This window comes from Phocoena phocoena, chromosome 14 (genome assembly GCF_963924675.1).
Source record: "Phocoena phocoena chromosome 14, mPhoPho1.1, whole genome shotgun sequence".
NCBI classification, from domain to species: Eukaryota; Metazoa; Chordata; class Mammalia; order Artiodactyla; family Phocoenidae; genus Phocoena; species Phocoena phocoena.
In genome coordinates, this window is record NC_089232.1 from 13411530 (window position 1) to 13433783 (window position 22254).

Sequence of the window (22254 nt, forward strand, 5' to 3'; positions counted from 1 at the left end):
ACAGCCTCCCGGGACCGCCGCCCCTCTGGCCCCAGCCTGCAGCCCGGCCCCCTCTTCCTTTGTGAATCTGAATGATTTTTTTGGCCTTCCCCCTCCTCCGTTGAGATTACGGTGCTAGAAGGCCGACCCCGCCACATCCCAGTGCCCCCCGCCGGCGGAATCGGCCCTCATCTTGTTCTTACCCGCGGGGTCTCCCCGTGCCTCTCTCCTTTCGGGGTTTAATGGGTGGACTTTTAAATTTTTTCCCCCTTTATTTTTCTCGCCTCTTGACTGGAAGGCCCCGCGCGAGGCTCTGCGCCTCTGCCCCTGCTGGTCTGTTCCTCACCCCCGCACAGTCCACCTGCCTCCCGCCGGGGATGGCCCCGCAGTGACGGCGGCGGGCGCCGTACCCCACGCCAGGCTGGTGCCCTCGCCCACACTCCCCCAGTCTCCCCTCCTCTCCTCCGTGTTCTGAGCTCTCCGAAAAGAGCGAAGACGCAGGGGAAGATGTGGCTGAAGCTTTTTTTCTTGCTCCTCTATTTTCTGGTCCTGTTCGTCCTGGCCAGGTTTTTTGAGGCCATTGTGTGGTACGAAACTGGCATCTTTGCCACCCAGCTGGTGGATCCGGTGGCACTGAGCTTCAAGAAGCTGAAGACCATTCTGGAGTGCCGGGGGCTGGGGTACTCGGGGTTGCCCGAGAAGAAGGATGTCCGGGAACTGGTGGAAAAGTCAGGCGAGTATCGTCTCCCCGAGGGTCCCCTCCACTCGGAGGAGGGGACGACCCGTACTTCCTCGTACCTGGTGGTCCCCCAGAATGAGGCGGTACCTGGAAGGGTTAAGCAGACTTCTTCCAGAGCTGCCCGGGTTTCCTTTGTCCAGGTTTTCTACCAAAAAAACAGTAAATCCCAGTTTTTGGAAGGGGCCTGGGCTGGAATTATTTGTAGGGGTGTTGGTGTGCCTTCCTAAGGTTATTTTAAAATAACAGTTTAAAGTGCAGCTTCTTAGTGTCGTTTACCAAATTGAGTGTTTTTCTCAAATTTCGGAAATGTCAACCAGTTACAAACAAATTGCAAAGCATTATTTGTCAGTTGAAATTCATAAGTATACAAGAAAAACCCCAAAACGTTCTCTGTAGATAGCAGCATTTGTCACCATAGTAATAACAAGTTACCCGGAGGGGAAAAACATCATTGGAATACTTAATATCAAAGAGGCATTTAGGCCTAGGATTTAAATTTTATTTTGTTTTTTATTTTATTTTTTCTTCCAGATTTATTGAGATATAGTTGACTTGCAGCACGGCACAAGTTTAGGGTGTACAGCATGATGTACAGCATGATTTACATACATCATGAAATGGTTATCACAGGAAGTTTAGTGGACATCCATCATGTCATATAGATACAAAATTAAATAGTAAAAAATTTTTCTAGGATTTAAATTTTAAATAATGAGTTTAAATATAGAGAAAGTGTACAGGGCACAGTATTAGCTTTTCATACTTTAAATTTGGTGAAAATGAGGTGAATATTTTTTGTGAATGCCTATCTTGTTTGTTTCGAAAGAGTTTATTTATATTTCTGTAAGGATTTTTTTTTTAATTCTTATATCTTGGGTGTAAACTGCTTTTTCCCTTCTATGCCACAGGGGCTGCATCAGCTTAAATGGGTTGGGACATATTGATAGAATTGAGCTAAGAGATATTTAACATCTTAAAGAATGCATTTTCAATAACTGTTGGTTTTGGGGTAGGATTGGGTGAGAAATGGGCTTAATTTTTTTCACCCCTGGACAAAATATATCTTGGTTTAGATACACTTCCTGGAAGGAGAACTTACTGTAATTTGAGAAGGGCATTCTGGGTTGCTGTAGGAAGCAATTGAAACTGATAGTTGTCTTTTTTTGTTGTTTCAAGTATATCTGTCAGCTGTGTCTTTTACAAGACAATTTTTTTCCCTTATTTAGTATCTTATAGCCATGTAGTATGATAGACAAGAGTCCTAACTCCAGAGGACTTGAGCACTCAGGTATTTGCAGATTAAGGTTAAAATCACTACTGGGATAGAGGAGGGAACACTCTCTGTAAAAGTGATGCATTTTTCTTTAGAGAAAACATAAAATTGTGTGTTATTTGCATAAAATTGTGCCTCTTGTTTACTGACTGGTTTATGGTGACTTTTATTACTACCATGGCTGGCATATAGGGTAGGGGGAATAAAGTAAAGTAGAAGATCTCTAATAAATGAACTTTCTAGGTTTAGAAGTGAAAAGTACCTAAACTGCCCCAGCCAAATCATTCTTCATGGTAAAGTAATTTGATACCACATTTTTTTTCTTGGGACTTTTATTTAGTGTTGCCTTCCTCTGGGCCTAAAAATACTTGTAACTTTGAGTGTACAAGGAGTGCACATAATATTTAAAGAATACACACAGCTCACAAAAATATGACTCAGATCACACATTTTATAGCAGAGTGGTCTTGGTATAGCAATTTAACTTTATAATTTACATATTGGTTGTGGGTGGTTTTGCTGCTGTCATGATACGGTACTTGTTTTTGCATTGTTAACATTTAAGACAAAAGTTAAAATAATTTGACGTGTTTTTCTGTACTTTTTATTTGATGATACAAAGTGTAAATTTACACTGTAAATTTGTGTATGAATATGGAATTTGTTCTTCTAGGTAATCTTTTGTATCTAACCTCCAAGTCATATAAGCCCTGTTGCTATGTTACGCAGGTGGTGATAGCAAATTTTGTAAACCCATTTCTAATTCTTGTCAGTCAGAAGTATATATCGGGCTTCCCTGGTGGCGCAGTGGTTGAGAGTCCGCCTGCCGATGCAGGGGACGCTGGCTCGTGCCCCGGTCCGGGAGGATCCCACGTGCCGCGGAGTGGCTGGGCCCGTGAGCCATGGCCGCTGAGCCTGCACGTCCGGAGCCTGTGCTCCGCAGCGGGAGGGGCCACAACAGTGAGAGGCCCGCATACCGCAAAAAAAAAAAAAAGAAGTATATAAATCATACTGTTTAAAAATTATTTGAGGCCTGGACAAAAGCTGAATAATATTGTGATGGTTTTTGGGGCTGACATAAATTCAGTAATTTCCTAATAAATTATGTGGTGATGCCACTAGAATATAAACTCCATCAGGAGATGGATTTTTATCTGTTTTGTTCACTTTTGCCTGACACATAGAAGGTTCTTCTTACATATTTACTAAACGTATGAGTCTTAAATAGGTGTATTCAGGTTCTACTCTTCTGTAGAGTGCAGTGAAAGTACAGTGACATAAGTTTTTAACAGTATAAAATAGAATTTATCATTGAAGTTGGGAACATGAGATTTTTGCAATCTTATTAGTGTTATTTTTTCTTTTCTTCAGGTGACCTGATGGAAGGTGAGCTTTATTCTGCACTCAAAGAAGAAGAAGCATCTGAATCTGTTTCTAGTACCAATTTCAGTGGTGAAATGCACTTCTATGAGCTTGTAGAAGACACAAAAGATGGCATCTGGCTGGTTCAGGTATTAGAAACAGTGATAGAAGTGAAATTATTTTTACCAAAATAGTAGTCACCAGCTGGTGACACTTCTGTGTGCTTGTGTCATGTTTCTTAGACATAACTCACTTCTCATAGGGAGGCTCCACTGTCCACTTAAAGAGGTTTTGCAGACCAACAAAAATGAAAATTAATTAAAGAGTGGGGGAAGGGAAGTGTCGGGGAAAGAGGGTTGACTTTTGTTAAGAATCAGCAGAAGCAAATCCATTTTAGTTGTTGGATCTGCATTATAAAGTAAGAAACATATATATATTCCTTTTATTTAGTGATTTGTACTGTTTCTCTCAGCTTTTGTTAACTCCAGTTTTTAATTCAGTTTTTAATTCATCATTTTTGTTTCTAAAGAAAGAACTATAGCCAACTTGGCGCCTATGGGGGGAATGGTGGGGGAACTTACTACTTTGCTCATGAAATTGATGAGATTATAATTTTAAACCGTAGCTCTTATGCTATCAAAACTGTGAGATTTAATTAGCATATTAGAATTTTAGAGCTATAAAGGGCCTTAAAAATCATCTTTTATGCTTCCCAAAGTGTGGTTTATGTGCCACTCATGGTAAATGAGTGGACATACATTATCATTTGTGTATTTTTATGTAAATTAGAAAAAATCAATATTATATTGAACATGGAATTTCATAAATATTGCTTAGGGAAAGTCTAAAGTTATTTAAATTTTTTAAAATATAAGTTCACTTAAAGTAACATATTAAGTAAATTAGCAACATGAATTCAGCTAAAATTATGATTATTGAACGAGAATCAAATCCCAGACCCCCTCATTTCTTGTCCAGTGTTCTTGTTATTTCACATTGGGGTTGGCAAAGTTTCATTCAGGGCATAAAAAACAAAATAATTGCTGCTTCATATTTCTTCCTGAGAACAATGACTGCAAAATAGGGTAGAAAAAGCTATTGAGTCCAGATACCTTATTTGCAGATCTGGTCCTGTCACTGATTTGCAATATGATTGTGGATAGATAGATTTTCTGTAGCACATGGCCTCAAATAAATACATATACACCTAAAGAAGATAGAATAGTACTATAGTCCACTGGGCTAACGGGTTGAAGTTTGGGAATTCTTCAGGTGATTGCATTGGATATCCATGACCTTTCCTTTACTTGCAACCTTCTTATTGTGTTTGACCTTTTACCCTCCAGATAATCTAATTCGGCATTTTTTAAGTCTAGCAAACAGAGAAACTGGGAGGAGGGTATGGGTATTGTCTATACATTATCCATCAAATTCTAGTTTGTGTGTTAAATTATTGGTATTGAAAAAATAAACTGTAGCATCTTTAAAGCCTTAATTTATAAATAGTTATTCTATTTCTTTTCCCAGATATTTATTTCTGATAGTTTGATCGAAGAAGACTTAATGGTTTTGGTAACTTCAATTTTATTCCTGAGACTGAACTGAATAGCCAGTCCCACTGCCCTGTGTCCTATATCTCATGTTTGTCCACACATTGAACGGTCCCATAGAGATGAATGGTAAAGATGCTGAACACCTTCCAAAGTTGGAAAAACCTATGTCAAAAGTCTGGAAATTCTTTTGGTATATAGAGTGCTGCCTATAGACTACGAACACATTCTGCTTCACTAATTAGCATTATAGTCTTGGCTTATAAATGATCTACTATTTTTCTATGTCATATTAAAGGTAAGCATGGATTAAACTCCCTTAAGATGTTACAAAATTCATACAGTTTATTCAGCAGTTAATTGTACACCAGGCTCTGGAGATATACCAGGAGCATACAACAGGCTAAGTCCTTGCCCTTTCAGGCAGCTCACATTCCAGTTGGGAGAGGGAGGCACTAACTAAATAAATATTTAATATAACATTAGTTAGTGGAAAGTGCTAAGAAGAAAAATAAGCAGGGTAAGGAGACAAGAGAGTGGCAAAGAATTCCCTGATAAGGTGATACTTGAATGAAGTGAAGAACAAGTAACGAATGGTAGTGAATGTAAACGTTATAAATTCTAATCACGGAATTATTTTTCTCTGAAAATGTTTTTTTAGACTTCATAGGCATCAATAGTGAATGGTGCAGTAAGACACAATTTTTCCAGTGACCTTCAAGATTTGCACTGATCACCACTGTCTGGCTTGTGTTCCCTCGGGCCAGTGGCTTACATCTGTCAAATGGCTGGCTTGGGTTGGAAGAACAGTCTCTGGTAGGGCAACTGAGAAGATTGAGATCGAAACCTCAGTCACAGTGCCTTCAGCACTCTGAACTCGCTAGCTAAGCTAATCAGCACAGACACTTTGGTTTAAGCTCCTAAGAGAGGGCCATGTTGTTTTGTTTTTTAATTGAAAATATCTTCTCAAAACAGAAGAGAAATACTCTCAGTTGCTTGTCATTCTTTCAGTTCAGATTATATTTATCTCATCTCTTGTGAAGGATAACATTCAAGAATTCAGTTTTGTTTTTTTTAGATGTTGGGGGTAGGAGTTTATTAATTTATTTTATTTATTTTTGCTGTGTGGGTCTTCATTTCTGTGCAAGGGCTTTCTCTAGTTGTGGCAAGCGGGGGCCACTCTTCATCGCGGTGCGCGGGCCTCTCACTGTCACGGCCTCTCTTGTGGCGGAGCACAGGCTCCAGACGCGCAGGCTCAGTAATTGTGGCCCACGGGCCCAGTTGCTCCGCGGCATGTGGGATCCTCCCAGACCAGGGCTCGAACCCGTGTCCCCTGCATTAGCAGGCAGCTTCTCAACCACTGTGCCACCAGGGAAGCCCAAGAATTCAGTTTTTAACAGTTTGAATTATCATTCTTTTCTGTTTGTTTTAAAAGAAGCTGACTCATTTCAATTTGCTCTATCATTGTCGTTTTTTTTTAATCTGTGAGGATGCATAGTTCCCAAACAATTCAATCTTCTTCATATTGCATTTATTTTAGGTATCCTGGATAAGAATATTTAAGCACATCAAAGTTCTTTCCTCTTTTTCTCCCAGGTTTCCAATATCATTTTCTTACTCAGATGAATTATACACTCAGATGAATACCTAACTCTCAGGTAGCATATAACTGATAATTAGCACTTTAGACTTTATATGTCATTGAAAGGATGTCTAGATTTACTGATTTGGGGAAAATGTGACTTTAATAAATGGGTTTATGACTTAGCTATTCCATCACTTGGTCAGTTCATTATTTTTCTGGAATGGGTTGGTAATAATAAAAGATAATCCAGGTTGATTATCTTTTTTGGTGACACTGCATGTGGAATGACACTACAAAAGGAAACATGAATTTCTATAATTTAATTAATTCATCCTATATCCCTTATGATTTCTATCTTCTCAGTAACTCATGAGTTTATTTTCTGAATAATACATGTTAATGGTCTTCATATCTTTCTCCTCTTTTAAGATGTATTACTGCTCATGAATTATCCTTACATTAAAGCAGAGTGTTAGCACACTTCTTTTCGTGTGAAGCTTTTTCATGTCTCTCCTGTATTCTCTGTAATATGAGGTGGAAAGAACTAATTTTAGTTTCTAAGGCAGCAACACATATGGGACATCTTTAGCAACAATACACTGTAATCCATGAAAGAACCAAGTCATCTTTTTTCTCTCACTTCTTTCTAACATTCTAAGTTTTCCTGCTTTGTTCCTAACCTGACCTCATATCTTTCATTAGCTCTTTATTTCCAGTTTTGTGGATTCTTTGATTCTGCTGCCTACCAATCTTTTTAGCCTCACAAATAGAAGTTACTTTTCTTTCAAAAGATTCTTGGTCAGGCCTTTTTTTGTTTTTTTGTTTTTTTTGGCTGTGTTGAATCTTTGTTGCTGCACGCGGGCTTTCTCTAATTGTGGTGAGCAGGGGCTACTCTTCGCTGCGGTGCGTGGGCTTCTCATTGTGGTGGCTTCTCTTGTTGCGGAGCATGGGCTCTAGGCACGAGGGCTTCAGTGGTTGCAGCACGCGGGCTCAGTAGTTGCGGCACACAGGCGTTAGATCACAGGCTCGGTAGTTATGGTGCATGGGTTTAGTTGCCCCACGGCATGTGAGATCTTCCCGGACCAGGAATCGAACCTGTGTCCCCTGCCTTGGCAGGTGGATTCCACTGTGCCACCAGGGAAGTCCCAGTAGATAGGCTTTTGAAATGGAAAAGTTAGTGTACATTGTGGAGTTTATGGATTTATCCTTATCTTAACATTTCTATTTCTACATTTTGACTTTTGTTCAAAGAAGTTCAAAGAGGGACTGTCCTATCTGTTCTCTGCTGGCTTTGTCACATTATAAGGAATTTAACATCAGTGGAATTGAGGTAGCAGTGAAAAGCATCATATGATTTAAAGTAAAGCTTTAGGTCAATATTTACTGAAGTATTATGTTAATACGGTTCCTGTTTGGCTGAAAAGAGTTACTAGCTGTTTTAAAACTTGTTTATTTTTTACTCCTAGACAGTAGTTTTGTTCAGGGAGGTTCTAAGTTATTTATTCCTCTCTTGACACTATGCTAAAGGTGAAATACTTGGCAAGCCATCTTATCCTTTATTTTGTATTGGTGAAGAGCTTTTATTTGTGTTTACTCAAAGAAAGCTAGTGAGGCTACCAAAGAAATAATTAAATGCTGTTGAATTTTGTTTTTGTCAATTACTCATCTTCACTTTTAATGATTTTATACAATTTGCATATATATATTTAGGTTGGTCTATGATTTTTTTTTTTTTTGGCCATGCTGTGCAGCATGCAGGATCTTAGTTCCCCGACTGGGGATCGAACCCATGCCCCCTGCAGTGGAATCGCAGAGTCTTAACCACTGGACCTCTGGGGAAGTCCCTGTGGTCTATGATTTTGAAAGTAGAAACTCGCTGTTCTAATGAAATATTGAGAGATGCAGAAAAATATTTTAGCTCTACACTCCTTTTATATGGAGTTATGTTATTTAATTTAGCCTCCATGTTGTTGTATGGGGATTAACAATATTAAAAGGGAAATGACAGATGTTCTGATTAGTAATAAAACCCACCTCTAAAAAATAGGCGAAAGTGTGTGGGTTTTTTCTTATACCAGTGTAACACATGTGGAAGGGAGTAAGCAATAACCTGAGGCCCAGTTTTTCTTTGTAAGTTTAACTGGACTACACAAGACTGACATCAGAAAATATGGCAACTTAGCATCTCACACTGTCCAACTCAGTTCCTTCCAGTGCTGTGCTGGAGCCAGCTCAAACTGCTTCATGAAGGGCGATTGTTAACATCCCGTTCCAACTCCACAGTTAGAGATGTCACGTTGGTAACTTGAAATCAGCCATGTGGGAGTGTTTACACCAAGGAAATAAGTAAATGATAGAAATCAGAGCTTCTGTTTTCTTCTAGACAGCTAGTTGTTAAACATTTACCAGCAAACCACTGGTTTCATCCATTCATCCAACCATCCAACAAATATTTATTGAAATTTAATGTGTGCCAGCTGAACCTGTGATAAGGGCAAAAAAGACGAATAACCTACAGTCTGTGCCGTAAGACAGCTCACAGCTTGGTTTACTAAAATGTGTGGGCCAGTAAAAACTCTTAGCATAGATTACCTTTTCCAGCTAAGTTAGATGGTCTGTGATGGTGCTACCATCTTGAGAGATCCTAAAGAGCTATTAGACGATAAAGTAGAAACCAGGAAAATTAGTACTAGGAAAAACCTAGTCGTTTTTTTTTCCTGAAAAAAGTGTATTTTTAAATACACTGAACTGGAAGTCTTTGTGTGTGACTGGGGTCAAGAACATTGATGTGCAGTTGCATAGCCAGGTACTAGTTACGCTAATGTTTGTCGGAAAGCATCCCAGACGACAGGTTGCTGGGAAAGGGACTTGCATTATAACAGAAATCGGAAACTTGGAGCCTTTAGAGAACCTATGTAATCAGAAGTAAGAGAATGAGTTACTAAACCATAAAAAGCTGAAATAGTTTAATTCAACATAAATATTTAATAAGTGCCCACCTGACTTAGGCACCATGCTAGCTGCAGGGAAAACAATGGTGAGCAAGTGTAGGGTTGCTGGTTAGAGAGGCAGATACCCTGGGAAGGGGGATGGAAAGATTGCTTCACTGCTCGCCTCTGTTGCCAGGTCCGTTCCACACTTGAGACTTGGAACTCAGGCTGTACTTTCATCTAGTTTTTTCTAGTCTCTGAGAATATTCCCCACAGAGAATGCAACATCCTTCGTGAACTGCAGGGGAATATGTTTCCCGTTTCACCACCAGAGTGAATGCCATTCAGAATCACTGTGTGTGCTTTTGGATGTGAGCTATAGCTTGGAAACTGTTACTGATGTGACACAGTAGTAATAGGCTTAGAGTATTTTGTTGTGCCATGTGACAAGCCAGATGAGTTATTTTGTTAAAACGTTTTTAGTGGTTGTTTAATTTGGCCTCCACGAAATTTAATTTGTGCTAAACCTTCAGTTGAATAATATAACTATATAGGACATTGGATAAAGCAATTTCTAATGGCGTAAATGTAACTAAAGAGTCAAATAAAATGCTTTCATGCAATGCCTAAGGGATTTTTCATTTTTGTGTGGTTCTCTTCGTCAGGAATCATTAAACTCTTCAAAGCAAATGTTGGAATAGCTTGCTGAATAAATAAGGCCCTGGAGTTAAACATTGTCATGTACCTGCCTCAGAGATATTCACCACCTCTCTTCACACACTTTTGTTGTCTTTCCTATAAGCAGGGGTGCCTGGAACAACCCCCTCATTCCTGCTTCCTTTCTTAGCATTGGATGACTGTGCAGTGATCAGGATCTTCCCTGAAAGATGCCCCTAGACTGAGGCCCAAATCCTATATTGATGAAAGCAGCCGCCTGATTACCCCCTTGACACAGTGTCATTATGAGTACAGACCTGAAGTGTTTGGGTTATTTGCGGCCTTGATCAGGAAATAGGAGTGAAAGGGGAGTTATTTTAAAAAACAGGGCAAAGACCAGGGAGTATAGCGATATGATTTTACAGAGATTTCTTAATCCTTCTGAGTAATCTGAAAAATAAGTTCAAGATTTCTTTGGTTACTTGATGGAAGAAAGAACTACTATATTGACTCTTCAGTGGCAGGAAAAGAAAAACAAGAGAAGAGAAAAGCCTGCCTTGCTTCATCTCCCTTATTCTTCAGATAAAATTTATAAAGTACTTTTAGACAATGGAAAAATGTGGAAGCTAGGAACTTACTGGGTAATGTAACCTGTGTGAACCTCCTCAGAAAGCACTTTCACCTGCTAAGACCATGGCCTCAAATTGCTCTCCTCCTGGTTACCTCAACCGCCTGAGCATTTTAATAACATGTGCCTCCCTCATTAAGGCCATTTATTTTCACTTAAAAGTACTATCAGAACCATTTGTTCAGTGCCCTAAATTTTATATTTGTGTATGTATTTATTAAGCCTCAAAGTTATGTTACAAAGTGTTACATACCTGTGTGTGTCTCTGTAGGTATGAGGATGATAGTATCAATGATATATGGCAAAGGTTATTGGACAGTAATCTGTTGGCACATAAAGTGAACTTTAAGTCACTTGTCACCACCACACACTTTCTCTCCTCCTGCTGCCCTTGAAATTTGTTAGACTTCCCAGCAGAGAGACCAGAGATGAGGTACTTGCACCAACTCTTGCCTCTCCCAGGCACTCATTGCACGCACTCACCTGGGATTTCACTTCCTGGAGGCTTTGTGAACGTGAAAATGGCCCTTCCTTCTAGAGAGTTTAGAGGCCCCCGGAGTATTGTGCTGTAATTTTGAATTAAATAGTATCAGTAATATAGCATTCATGAAAATAAACTTGGCCTGTATACCCTGGGCTTAAAATAAATCAAACAGATGGGTTCATGAAGACATAGGACACTTTTGGATTTCCTTTAATTTCCCATTTAGTTATTTTTGTTTTTAATATATACTTTTTGTTTGTTTTTTACTGGTATCTCTATTCATTAAAATCAGGAAGACAAGGAATAAAGGGAAAAGGTATTAACAATTAGAAAGTCTGAGAAAAGTCATTGCATATTTTGAAGGTTAATCTACATTTAAAAAAAGTTTTTTTCTTCCCCCAATCCTAACTGTTCGAAAGCTATTTGCAAATTGGAAGTTAGAAGTTCAAGAATGTAGGATTTATTAATGGTAATTTTTTAATATGTTAGAACCTTTCGTGATTGTTAAGAAAAATGCCATAGTAGTAGTATATTGTTTTAGTCAAGCATAGTTTAATAGAAAACATGTGTTTGACTCTTGGCTCCATAATTACACTTTTAAAAAAGTGAAATTTGAACTCGTTGAACCCACATGTGGTAATTTTTAGTAAGCTTTATTTGGGTTATTTAAAATTTTCTTTTTAGAGCAGAGAAATGACTCCAAGGGCCATTTTCTTCCTGTGTAAGTTAATTCTAGAGGATAAGCCACATGGAGGCGAATGTGGCCAGCTTTTTAATATGGTTTTGACTCCCCTTCTGCATAACTACCACAGAGTGTGAGAGTTTAATGTACTGTATTCAGTGTTTTAAATCTTTTCCAGTTGGACAGTTGCTCCTTTTACAAGAATTGCAGTGATAATATGATGACATAGTAAACAAGACCTAGGAACAGAATATGTTTTTCAAAAAAAGTAAAGTTATAGGTGTAAATGGTGGGTTTGACTCCATTTTAGGTGATTAAAGTATCTGTTTTTCTTTTGGGGGGAATAGGTTATAGCAAATGACAGAAGTCCTTTGGTGGGTAAAATCCACTGGGAGAAAATGGTGAAAAAGGTGTCAAGATTTGGAATACGTACAGGCACGTTTAACTGCTCCAGTGACCCCAGGTAAGTTGATTGGGCAATTCCTAGAATTTGAGTTCTGACCAGAATTTTTTGAATGTGATAAAGACAGTGGTATTAGAAGCCTGTTGAAACTGAAAGTTCATTAGCGTGTTTAGCACGTTGTTAGCTACACAGGTATCTGATGAATAGTTTCTGATAACTGGCAGTTACTTACTTTCTCTCTGAGCTCTCTTTCTGTCTGGTTCTTCTATGTTGTTTCTAACGGGGGTGACTCTTTAGAGTATGTCTTCGGTCTTTTTTGTTTCAATTTTACTTCCCAAAGAGACTTCAGTACATTGATGGCTTTAGGTGACACCTTTGTGCTGATCTAAATCTCCTTTCATGATTCGGACCTCTCGTTTGCATTTTGACACTCGTTTCCATTTGCCATACGAGTACCCCAGATAGACTCTGTTCCCTAAACCTGGTATTCAAATTCATATTCGTCTTTTTTTTTAGTAAACCATGTGCCCTTTCTGCCTTTTCTTTTTCTGTCCTTTACTATTTTTTTTTTCCATTTTCTCAGACAAAAATCTTTGCAGGCATTTTTGATTTTCTTTTTGTCATCATCTCCAGTATTTAGTCTGTCACATCATTTCTTGTTTCATTATCCCATTGTTTCTTCTTTGAAATGCGTTTTATTTCAATTTCTAGTTCCTCCAAGTTATGACTTGAATTCACTCGTTCATTTAATTATCCATTCAGTAAACATTTAATAAAAGATTAGTTGGACTTCCCTGGTGGCGCAGTGGTTAAGAATCCGCCTGCCAGTGCAGGGGACCACAGGTTCGGGCCCTGATCCGGGAAGATCCCACATGCCACGGAGCAACTAAGCCCGTGCGCCACAACTACTGAGCCCGCGTGCCACAACTACGGAAGCCCGTGCGCCTAGAGCCCGTGCTGCACAACAAGAGAAGCCACTGCAGTGAGAAGCCCGCACACCACAATGAGTAGCCCCAGCTCAATGCAACTAGAGGAAGCCCGCGTGCAAAGACCCAACACAGCCAAATATAAATAAATAAATAAATAAATTTAAAAGAAAAAGATTAGCACGTACAGCATGTTCTGTTCAGTGCTGAGGACGGGGCATATGATATGTATGGAGAAGCCCCCACGTTAGGTAGTTTCTGATGTAGGTAGATATGCCCGGCTTACCTATGTCCGTTATATGTGGTCACAATGGGAGACCCATTCGCTGTAGAAAACCCTCCTCCACCACTGCTTCACCTCAGATTCTCCTGCCCTTCTCCTTCAGGCTTACGTTTGCTTCGATTTTCCTCACTGTTCTTGTTTTGCTCACTTGTAGTGTAGGCTGAGATGTGTGGTAGGAGGACTTCTTAAACGTTGGGGATAAGAAGGGAACTTGTGTCTCCTGACTCACATTTAGTCTCCTCATTTACCCACAAAGCTCCCATTTTCATCTTCAGCACAGAACCTTGATCATATTCTAATGCCTTTGGTTGAAATGTCCAAGATAGCGTAAGTGTTCATGTTCTTATGAAAAGGAAATCATTCTTATTTCTGTCTTGTGTTTACCGAAGACAGCGGCATTTGGTCCTATTCCATCATTCCCAGACGGTCTAAGTGAAAGATCTTTTTCTCTCCCACTGGTGATTGCAATACCAGAAAAAATGATAGTTCTGATGTTTTGATTTTCTTTCAGATAACGCCAAGTCAGTATTACCATCACCGATTTATTGAAAAATATTCAGAACTTACTTTTTTAATGAATAAACTAAATAATACATTTTAAACACTAACTTATAAATATATTAGAAAATACCAAGTAAGTACAAAAATATAAAGGTCAAACACATTTCAGTCTAACGTAAGTTCTTAAATAACAATAGAGGATTCAAAATGAAACTAAGCATGACATAAAGTGAAGATGATCTATTCAGCATGAAAAACTGAAGGCAATAGTAGAATTGATTTTTAATGTAATCTTATAAAGCAAAATGCATCAGAAGTGTCATAATTGAGTCCAGTGGACTTTAGCGCAAATTTTTCTAGCTTTTCTTTTGAAAAGCCCTTTTTGATTCTATACCAGCTGAGGAACGGTGAAGAGATACATATAATCTACCTCCAAGTTTTCTCTAAATCCTTCATCTTCGTCTTCAGATAATCCCACCTCTTATTTATGACCGAAGAGACCTTTTTTGAGCAACTTTTTGCTTTTTTGTTGACTGCAGCTATAATTTTTTGTTATTAAACAAGCACTTTTACGTCATCTTAGTTTTATCACAAAGATGAAGATCTTGATGCAGAGTTACTTATATCAGTTTCAGTATCGTCATGTTGGTTTCCTTTGATTTGGAAAGTCTTCCAACTAGAGTAAGAACTATTCTTGTCATAGATGCTGTGCTTAATCAGGGTCATTTTTTTCCTTTTTTTTGAGGATTATGGAGATGCAGAAGAACAAAATAGGGAGATGATAGAAAAGCATGTTTAGAATGTCAATGCAGGGTGTAACTGGGCAGAGAATAGTGCTCTTCAGCAAGCAAGCATTTTAATATGTTGAATAATTCAGTCATCATCTTGATCTCAGATTTTTAAAAACAGCAAAACTCTCTACTCTGCTGCCTATGCTGCTTTCTTTGACTGTAGTTCCTTCTCTTGGGTGGCCTCCAGGACAGCCTCCTCTGATGTGCTGGCCCCATTGTATCGTAGTATTTTCCTGGCCTGTTTTGCTCCCCTTAAGAACACTCAGGACCTCCACTCTGTACAGTACCTGACTCTGTCCATGGCAGCAGTTTCCATTTCTTTCCCACACAGCCATCTTGCCTGGCCCCAGTTCCTCGAATTCCCCAACCCAGTGATCTATCTCCTGGGCCTTTACCCCGTCAGGTCTATTCTCTACTCTTTTTCTCCCCCCACCTATGGAGAAAGAAGGAAGTGACGTGGGATATGTATCGGGAGGTTGGAGAGGCGGGGCAGAGATAGTAAAGAGTGGGATGGCACGGGAATTACAGGAGCTGAGTGATAAATGGGCCGGGAGGGCTTATGGTGAAAGAATCAGGGATGCGTGCCCATGGGCTAAGCAGGGAAAAGAAAGTAAAGGGAAGACTGGTGAGCAGGACAGGAAGGCCAAGGAGACCAATGACCTTGTCTGAAGAAACAGCATTTTATGAACAGAATACCAAGGTTTCTTTTTAAATATAGTATGCCTTATCAGAAGCTGGAGTCCCAAAACTCACTAGCTATGTTTTTTTTTTTTTAATCATTTTTAGTCTTCAGATTCTCTAAGAGATCTCAAAAGGTTTACTTTAAGAACTAGAGGATATTTTCGTGGTGTCATCATTGAACTCATTCAGACCTTTAAAGAGGTTTTTTAAATTGGCAGTAAAAAGTTTTTATATTGATATGAGCATTAGTCTTTTCTGTCTAACAGTGGGGTTTTAAAATTAATATGGTGTACTTTATTTGTGTGTTGGATTCCAAGTCTGGAAAACATGATTTAATTTGAAAGATATATGATGACATACAAAATTTTATTGTCCTGGGTACTCTTAAATTCTTGTGAAATGATAAACCTTAAAACTGTCCCTGAGTTCTGAACTGAAAAGAAAGTACATAGTACATTTGTTTTCTTCCATGAAGAAATGTATGCACTAAGGTAAGACTTGGCTTGTTTTACACAGTAAAATTTTCTGTTTGAAAGACTGTCATTTAATTTATGACACAAATCAGAAGGCCAATATTCTCTGAGGTGGTTATACAAAGATGAACAGGATGACCAAGAGTAGAAATGTGTCATCCCCAGTATCCTATGCAATTAAAAAAGTAAAGCTAGTTAGACATTTAAGATGTGAACAAGGAGGGCTTTCCTGGTGGCGCAGTGGTTGAGAGTCCGCCTGCCGATGCAGGGGACACGGGTTCGTGCCCCGGTCCAGGAAGATCCCACATGCCGCGGAGCGGCTGGGCCCGTGAGCCACGGCCGCTGAGCCTGCGCGTCCGGAGCCTGTGCTCCACAATGGGAGAGGCCACAACAGTGAGAGGCCCGTGTACCAAAAAAAAAAAAAAAAAGATGTGAACAAGGCAACTATCTATATGTAGTTGACTTGTTGTTTTGGGGGGAGGGTGGTGGAAATGGCATTCATGTCAGTGAACTATTACTTTGCATTGGACAAATACACTGTTACAGAATAGAAGATACTTTATTTTGTCGGAGTATCTAATTCTTAACCCGTTTCAATTAAAGCAATATTGACATTAATGGTATCTATCTTGTTAAGGAAGTAAATCAACTCAACAAGAAGCTGGGTCGTAGTCTTTGATCCTGAGTCACCCAGATAGTTTCCCAGAGTCGTTACTAACCTTGTCTTTGTGACATAACATGTTGTCTTCGCTTATCTTAAATTATATCACAAAATTCCTGAGATAAAATTAATTGTACTATCATCATAAAACCATATGCCACGTACGTCAAGACTTCTATCTTAATCTGATCATATAAATGTATAATATGCTTATTTAATTTAATAAAATATAATCCATACTTTAAAGTAAAGCATAACATTTATGATTTTTTTCCCTTTTGCGGTATGCGGGCCTCCCACTGCCACGCCTCCCCCCCCACTGCGATAACATTTGTGATTTTTACATCAGTATTCTGAATAGCAAAATTAAACATTTATTACCATCCACTTACAAATCTGTAGTGAACAAAATGTATCCACATGGTAGATTTTCTTTTTTCCAACTTTACTGAGGTAAATTTATATATTGTAAAACTCCACATGGTAGGTTTTTAGAAAAAAACTTTTTTGTTTTTAAAGGAAATTGTTTCTCTGATTATCTCTCCAAATACTCCTCTTCATGGTCCTCATTAAAGAGATGAGAGAGTACAGAAAAATATAGGACTTGCTCTTTTCTAGGTGAGCCTTCGTGCAGATTACTTTAGGCCAGTGCTTGTGTGTGTCAGGCACTGTGGTGGGTGCTTGGGTTAATAAGTGGGTACAGCATGGCTCCTACCCTCAGGAGCTTGGCATTCAAGTCAGGGACTCAGCATATAAGATAATCTGTTTCCTTCTCTCTTCTTTGCCCACCTGAATCTAACCATCCTTCGAGAGCTAGTTCAATTCCCAAACTTTTCATGAAATCTGCACCAGCCCAAACTCCCAATGATTTTTTGAACTTCCTTTACATTATTTAGTAATAGAATATATACAGTTTTATACTTTTGTCTCCTTAATAGGATTTTAAATTCTTTGTGAACAGGAATTATTTTCCTATTATCTTTAGGATCTTATTAGCCCATAATGCATTAGTAGTTTCATAGTAGATGCTGGAAGTACTTGCCGATTCTCTTGACTCTAAGGCTTTTCAAGCTACACTTTTCTTTAAAAAAAAAAAAAAGAAAGAAAAGAAACAGAGATACAAATGAAAAATATGATAAAAAGAGAGCTTGCTTTTCCTCTTATACAACTGCCAGGTATTGGTGCTACTTTTGACTGTTTACAGGTAATTTGTTTTTGGGGAGAGGGTATCTTTCAAGTGCTAAGGAAATGTGTCAGGGAAAAGACAAACTGTTTGCACAACAGTGAAGATAAGCAAGCTAGCTCATTTAGCGGCCTAGCTATTTACTTGCAGTCTCCTCTCTTACAGATACTGCAGGAGAAGAGGCTGGGTACGATCCACACTCATTATGTCTGTTCCACAAACAAGCACTTCTAAAGGGAAAGTCATGCTTAAAGAATACAGTGGGCGCAAGATTGACGTAGAGCACATTTTTAAGTGGATAACTGCTCATGCAGCTTCACGGATCAAAACCATTTATAATGCTGAACGTTTGAAAGAAGAATGGAATAAAAGTGATCAATACTGGGTAAAAATATACCTATTTGCAAACCTTGACCAACCCCCAGCTTTCTTCTCTGCACTAAGCATAAAGTTTACTGGAAGGGTTGAGTTTATTTTTGTAAATGTGGAAAATTGGGACAACAAGAGTTATATGACAGATATTGGTGTGTATAACATGCCATCATACATACTTAGGACTCCTGAAGGAATTTACAGGTATGGAAACCACACAGGCGAATTTATATCCCTTCAGGCCATGGATTCATTTTTGCGCTCAGTACAACCTGAAGTAAATGATTTGTTTGTTTTGAGCTTGGTTCTAGTTAATCTTATGGCTTGGATGGACTTATTTATCACACAAGGAGCTACCATAAAACGATTTGTGGTTCTCATAAGCACTTTAGGGACATATAATTCTCTATTAATTATTTCCTGGCTACCGGTGTTGGGCTTTTTACAGCTCCCTTACTTAGATAGCTTTTATGAGTATAGCTTAAAATTGTTGAGATATTCCAATACAACCACGCTGGCCTCATGGGTCAGGGCAGACTGGATGTTTTATTCTTCACACCCAGCCTTGTTTCTTAGTACATACCTTGGACATGGTTTACTAGTCGATTACTTTGAAAAGAAGAGACGGCGCAACAACAACAATGATGAAGTCAATGCCAATAACTTAGAGTGGTTGTCAAGTCTGTGGGACTGGTACACCAGCTACCTCTTCCACCCGATTGCTTCTTTTCAGAACTTCCCTGTAGAATCTGATTGGGACGAAGACCCCGACTTGTTCTTGGAGCGATTAGCTTTCCCTGACCTTTGGCTTCACCCTCTGATACCAACTGATTATATTAAAAACTTGCCAGTGTGGCGATTTAAATGCCTTGGAGTCCAGTCTGAAGAGGAAATGTTGGAAGGTCCTCAAGATACTGAAAATGACTCAGACAGTGAGAGCATAGACACTTTTAGCAGCGAGAAGGAAGTATTTGAAGATAAACAAAACGTGGTTCACAATTCTCCAGGAAGAGCAAGTCACTGTGATCCTGAGGCTTGTTCATGTGCCAATAAATATTGTCAGACCAGCCCTTATGCAAGGAAGGGGCGGTCACATGGATCATATAGCACTAATGAAGACATGGAACCTGATTGGTTAACTTGGCCTACTGATATGCTGCATTGTACTGAATGTGTTGTTTGCCTAGAGAATTTTGAAAATGGATGTTTGCTAATGGGGTTGCCCTGTGGTCACGTGTTCCATCAGAATTGCATCGTGATGTGGTTGGCTGGGGGCCGACACTGTTGTCCTGTTTGCCGGTGGCCTTCTTACAAAAAAAAGCAGCCATATGCACACCACCAGCCCTTGTCAAATGATGTCCCATCTTAACACGTGCAATTTGTCCTTTATAAGCTTTGCGTATCCTACAGCTTGCCTTTTTAATGTTAGTCACCAAGTTTTTGTGGTTTGACGTTTAATTTAATGTTAGTGCAGTGACAGGAAATACACATTTTGCTAACGTTGATGACAATTATTTGGTTGCCTCGTGTGTCAATATGAATGCATACTTAAATGTAAAAATTTTTATTTACAACATTGGAAATTCGGAAGTTAATGTCTTTTTGTAAGCACAAAAGAAGTATGATAGAAATTTATCCTAGCAAGACTTTACAAGGTAGGGCCAAATTCTAACGGAATTGAGGGAGTTTCTTATCCTAAGTGTTTCCTCCCTTTTTACAATCTGTGTCCAGCACCTCTTGGTTAAATAATGTATGCTCTGAGACATGAAATTAAAACAGACCTATGAAATAAATTATTTTAAAACCAGAAGATTACAGCTTTTTTAAAATTGTTTTTGATAAGGTGGCTGAGTGCTAAAAGTGTTTTGCTGGTTTGTTAATTTCACAGGTAAGTCAAATATGATTCTTGACTCGTGGGGGTAAAAACAAGACAAATTACGTTGCTGACCCTAGCCAGAGGTGATGTTAGCTTTGGTTAGCTTTGATGGGAAGGAATTTCATGAGGGGCTTTTTTTTAAGTATTAAATCATTTACGAGTATATTCATGTACATAAAATCAACTACAGCATATTGGCCACACATAGATTACTTTATATATTTTTCCTGACTTTTTATCTTGAAAAAATTTTTCACTATAGAAAGGTGGAAACATAGTACAATGAACATTCATTTCTCTAATTCACCAGGTGTTTACATTTTGTTATATTTGCTTTATCTCCTCTATGTCTGTAATCTTTTTTTCCTTTCTCTCTCTTTTTTTCTTTTTTGCTGATCCCTTTGAAAGTAAATTTCAGTCATCATGATGCTTCTTTGCCACTAAAGTGTGTCACCATGTAGCTCCTCAGAACAAGTACATTTTTATATAACCACCACACTCAGGAAGTTTAACATTGATTTACTAATATCTAGTATACAATCTGTACTCCCCAGTTGCTCCCAAAATATTCTATATCTTTATATGTTTCTGTTTTGTTTTTATTGGGAACTCAGGCAAAGTTTATGATTGGGTTTAGTCTCCTTTGTTCCATTCTTTTCTCTAGAGCAGTTCCCCTGCCCCCCCCCCCTTTTTTTAAAGTCTTTTCTGACATTTTTGAAGAGTACAGGGCTAGTTGGCTTATGGAATGTTCCACATTTCTGGATTTGTCTGAGTGTTTCTTCATGATTAGATTTAAAGTAAACAGTATTGCCTGGATGATGCGTATTTCCCTTTTGGATGACATCAGAAGGCACGGTGATGTCAGTTCATCCCATTGTTGGTGATGCTGAATTTGGCTAAGATAGTATCTGTCTTATCTTTGCAATGTAAGGTACTTTCCACTTGATAATTAAGAAGGAACCTGTGAGGCCACATGAGTATCCTGTTCTTCAGTAAACTAACCCAATGGTTTTAACATCTGTTGATGATTATTAGCCTGAATCAGTTATTAAATAGGAGTCGTGACTTGGAGATTTTTAAATTCTATCCTTCATTCTACATTTATTAAGTGGCATTTTTTGTGTGTGAAAGAAGAGCTTTCCATTTTTTCATCTTGTGCTTTGAAATATCACTATAGACCCAGATTCTTTTTATATTCAGTGTGTTAAAATTCATTATTCTGTTTGATGCTCAAATCATCCCAAATTTGGTAAGTGGGAGCCCCTCTATGCCAGCTCTTACATCCTATTTACATCCCTTTGTGATCTTGAAACACTTCTTTGCCTTTTGACGCAAGGCATTCCAGGCTCACTTTGTATTTTTCCTGGCCCAACCCTGTAATCAGTCATTTCTTCAAAGGGTCCAGGTTTCATGGGGGACTTTAAAACCCTTTATTGACTGCCCCTCAAAATGGTAAGAAAATTAAATTGTCTCATTCTGAATTGCTGCTGGATTACTAGCAGAAACATTTTTTCCCCTTCACGATACACTGAGCCTCATTTTCACAGTAATGGGAATAGTAAGGACTAGCAGTTACTTACTTTGTATTAATATTTGAGAGCTTTTAAAAATTTTAAATGAGTACAAACACTACTCCTTGTGCTCTAATTTTCCTTTCAAAAAAAAAGTAATCATGTTATCGTAAATGTTTGTGTTTCTCAGAGTTCTGCCACTGTTCCACAGCTCTTTTCTCTCGTATTTTTGGCAGATGTCCCAAATAGACATGTCCAGGCAAAGGCCCCTCCCCAGATCTTCAGTTTCATGTACAGCTGTCTGTTGAACAGCTCCTCCGAGATGCTCTTAAGTAACTAGTCTCAAAACAGCTTTTCCTTCTCTCTTCCTAACCCCCAGTCCTCCTCTTAGGGTCCTGATTTCAATTCATACATATAATATTGTCCATTCTGAAATGTATACCAAGTATAGATATTTTAAAAGGTAATTAGGGGGCTTCCCTGGTGGCGCAGTGGTTGAGAGTCCGCCTGCCGATGCAGGGGACGCGGGTTCGTGCCCCGGTCCGGGAAGATCCCACATGCCGCGGAGCGGCTGGGCCCATGAGCCATGGCCGCTGAGCTTGTGTGTCCGGAGTCTGTGCTCCACAACGGGAGAGGCCACAACAGTGAGAGGCCCGCGTACAGCAAATAAATAAATAAATAAATGGTAATTAAAATTTCTCCTCCAGTGTCCCGGGGCACAGCG

At 39.0% G+C, this 22254-nt stretch overlaps 1 protein-coding gene across 1 annotated transcript; it reads left to right on the forward strand.

Moving 5' to 3' along the window:
• The first annotated feature begins 331 nt into the window (after positions 1-331).
• On the forward strand, positions 332-19953 carry RNF103 (ring finger protein 103). Its single transcript, XM_065891060.1, has 4 exons — positions 332-712; positions 3363-3502; positions 12217-12332; positions 17937-19953. Exons 1-4 carry the CDS (start codon positions 487-489, stop codon positions 19510-19512), a joined length of 2058 nt encoding a protein of 685 aa, XP_065747132.1. The 5' UTR covers positions 332-486; the 3' UTR covers positions 19513-19953.
• The last annotated feature ends 2301 nt before the right edge of the window (positions 19954-22254 follow it).